At 46.1% G+C, this 2,500-nt stretch overlaps 1 protein-coding gene across 1 annotated transcript in view; it reads right to left on the reverse strand.

Moving 5' to 3' along the window:
- The window catches only part of LOC143127154 (uncharacterized), a 62,788-nt gene that overhangs the window by 12,586 nt on the left and 47,702 nt on the right, over positions 1–2,500 (reverse strand). Inside the window, exon 18 of the mRNA XM_076288465.1 lies at positions 688–861. Within this exon, the coding sequence (XP_076144580.1) occupies positions 688–861 (174 nt within the window). The remainder of the gene's footprint in view (positions 1–687; positions 862–2,500) is intronic.

Here is a 2,500-nt window from a genome sequence, read left to right on the forward strand (position 1 = left end):
CTTCATCTTCATTTCCTTTTGGACAGTCAACATTACTGTCAAATGTATGTGTGTGTGTGTGTGTGTGTGTGTGTGTGTGTGTGTGTGTGTCTGTGTGTGTGTGTGTGTGTGTGTGTGTGTCTGTGTGTCTGTCTGTCTGTCTGTCTGTGCGTGCGTGCGTGCGTGCGTGCGTGTGTGTATGTTTGTTGTGTTATAGTGTGAGTGATTGAGTCAGTGTGTGTTTGTATGTTTGTGTGTGGGTGTGGGTGTCTGTGTGTATGTTTGTGTAAAAGGAGTGTTGTGTTGAGTTTGAATTTGAGTCAGTGGTGTGTTTGGGTGTGTGTGTGTGTTGTGTGTGTGTGTGTGTGTGTGTGTGTGTGTGTGTGTGTGTGTGTGTGTGTGTGAAATGCGGTGGGGGTAAAGAATACCAAATTAGAATGTGTGTGTGTGTGTGTGTGTGTTTGTGTGCGTGTGTGTGTGTGTGTTTGTGTGTGTGTGTGTGTGAAATGCGGTGGGGGTAAAGAATACCAAATTAGAATGTGTGTGTGTGTGTGTGTGTGTGTGTGTGTGTAAAAAACGTTTTGTGTTTGAGTTTAGTCTGTGGTGTGTTTGTTTGTGTGTGTGTGTGTGTGTGTGTGTGTGTGTGTGTGTGTGTGTGTGTGTCAAATTCACTGATATCAACTCAGTGTTTGGTCTTGTGATACTCACTGTAGTTTCTCCAGTTTACAGTTGGGATCCTCCAGAAGAGAAGAAAGATGCTTCACTCCTGAGTCTCCTGCTTTATTCCCACTCAGCTGCAGCTCTCTCATGTGTGAGGGGTTTGATCTCAGTGCTGATGCAAGAGCTCTGAAGCCTTCCTCTCCAATACTGCAGTTATTCAGGCTGTAGAGAGAAGTAGGAGAAATACTTCATCTCCATTTCCTTTTGGACAGTCAACATTACTGTCAAATGTACAATACTCTTTGTGTGTGTGTGTGTGTGTGTGTGTGTGTGTGTGTAGGTATGTGTGTTTATGTGTGTGTGTGTGTGTGGTATGTGATATTCCGCGCACGAAACAACAACGGGAAAGAGTTTGGATTACAACTCCTGAAATACGTGACACGGATTCTTAAAAAGTTTCCCTTGAGCGATAAACATCTAATGGAGCCTACACCGGCTTCCCTCACTTCCTGGATAGAGAAACAGCTGATCTTCGCGAGAGACGTCATTCAACCATCCCTTAGCAGAAGGACAGCAGACGAACGGCACAAACCCCAAAAGACAGTAAGCAGAGCCAAACTGTCATACCTATGGCAGCACCGTAGGTCTAAAGCCATTGACATAATTCTAAATAATAGCATGTTTCCCTCCCCCCCGCCTACTGTCAATGACACTACTGACGTTTATAAGTACTATATGGCTAAATGTCAACCAGGCCCGACTCAAACGCTGACCACGCCCCCTTGGTCCACAAGCATAGAGACAGTCACCCCAGATTATTACCCATCTACTGCTAATTTCACTTTTGAAGAAGTAGATAAAGTTATTTCCCACCTGCCAAATAACAGAGCCAGTGGATACGATGGGGTGACATACGAGACCATCAAAGCCAGAAAACCCCAGTCCACCCAAATACTAACGTATTTATTTAACACCTGCCTGATTAATGGTAAGGTGCCAGGATCATGGAAGGGGGCTCTCATCCATAGAGTACCTAAGAAAGACAACATCCCAAACGATCCATCCACATGGAGGGACATTTCTCTCCTCCCCACCATTTACAAAATATTTATGAAATGCCTGCTTGCCCGCATCCTCCCATGGCTTGTAGACACAGGCATCCTCTCACCCAAACAAAAGGCCTATATAGACAGACAGGGTATGAACGAGCATGTGTTCTGCCTTAAAACTGGAGTGGATGATTTTAAACACGAATCATGTAAACTTTATACTGTATTCCTGGATTTTAGAGATGCCTTTGGAACACTATCACACAAAATGATGCTGAGTGCACTGGAGGAGATCCATCTACCCCAGCCCTTTGTAGACATCATAACGGATGTATATAAGGGATCCTTTCTGCAGGTGATCTGTGGACACCAACTCACAGAGCCCATTCCTCTCCAGGTTGGGATTAAAACAGGCTGCCCCTGGAGTGCGGTAAACTTCATCCTTGCCATTAACCAGTGGCTCAAGTGGCTCTGTCAGTGCGCACCACCTCATACCAGATCCCCAAACCCTGTTCAGGGGTATGCAGACGACGTAGAGATTTCCTCCAGAGATGAGGGCGTCATACATAATATGTTGGCCAGAACAGACGAATTTCTTCGCTGGTCAAAACTGGAGGTAAAACACACAAAGTGCGCAGCACTATATGAGCGACGCAGCGGTGGCAACCGCTGGTATAAAGCCAAATCGGACAAACCCCCCTCCTTCACCATCATGGGGCAGCCCATCAGAGTCTACCCACGCCATGAGTCATACACCTATCTTGGCCATAACATCAACATTGCAGGTGAGTGGGGGGAGCAGGTACAGGAGC

The sequence above is a fragment of the Alosa pseudoharengus genome, unplaced genomic scaffold, assembly GCF_046254945.1.
Source record: "Alosa pseudoharengus isolate Yale_2024_CS ecotype anadromous, Long Island Sound unplaced genomic scaffold, YU_APseudo_1.1 YU_APseudo_1.1_scf_17, whole genome shotgun sequence".
NCBI lineage: Eukaryota > Metazoa > Chordata > Actinopteri > Clupeiformes > Clupeidae > Alosa > Alosa pseudoharengus.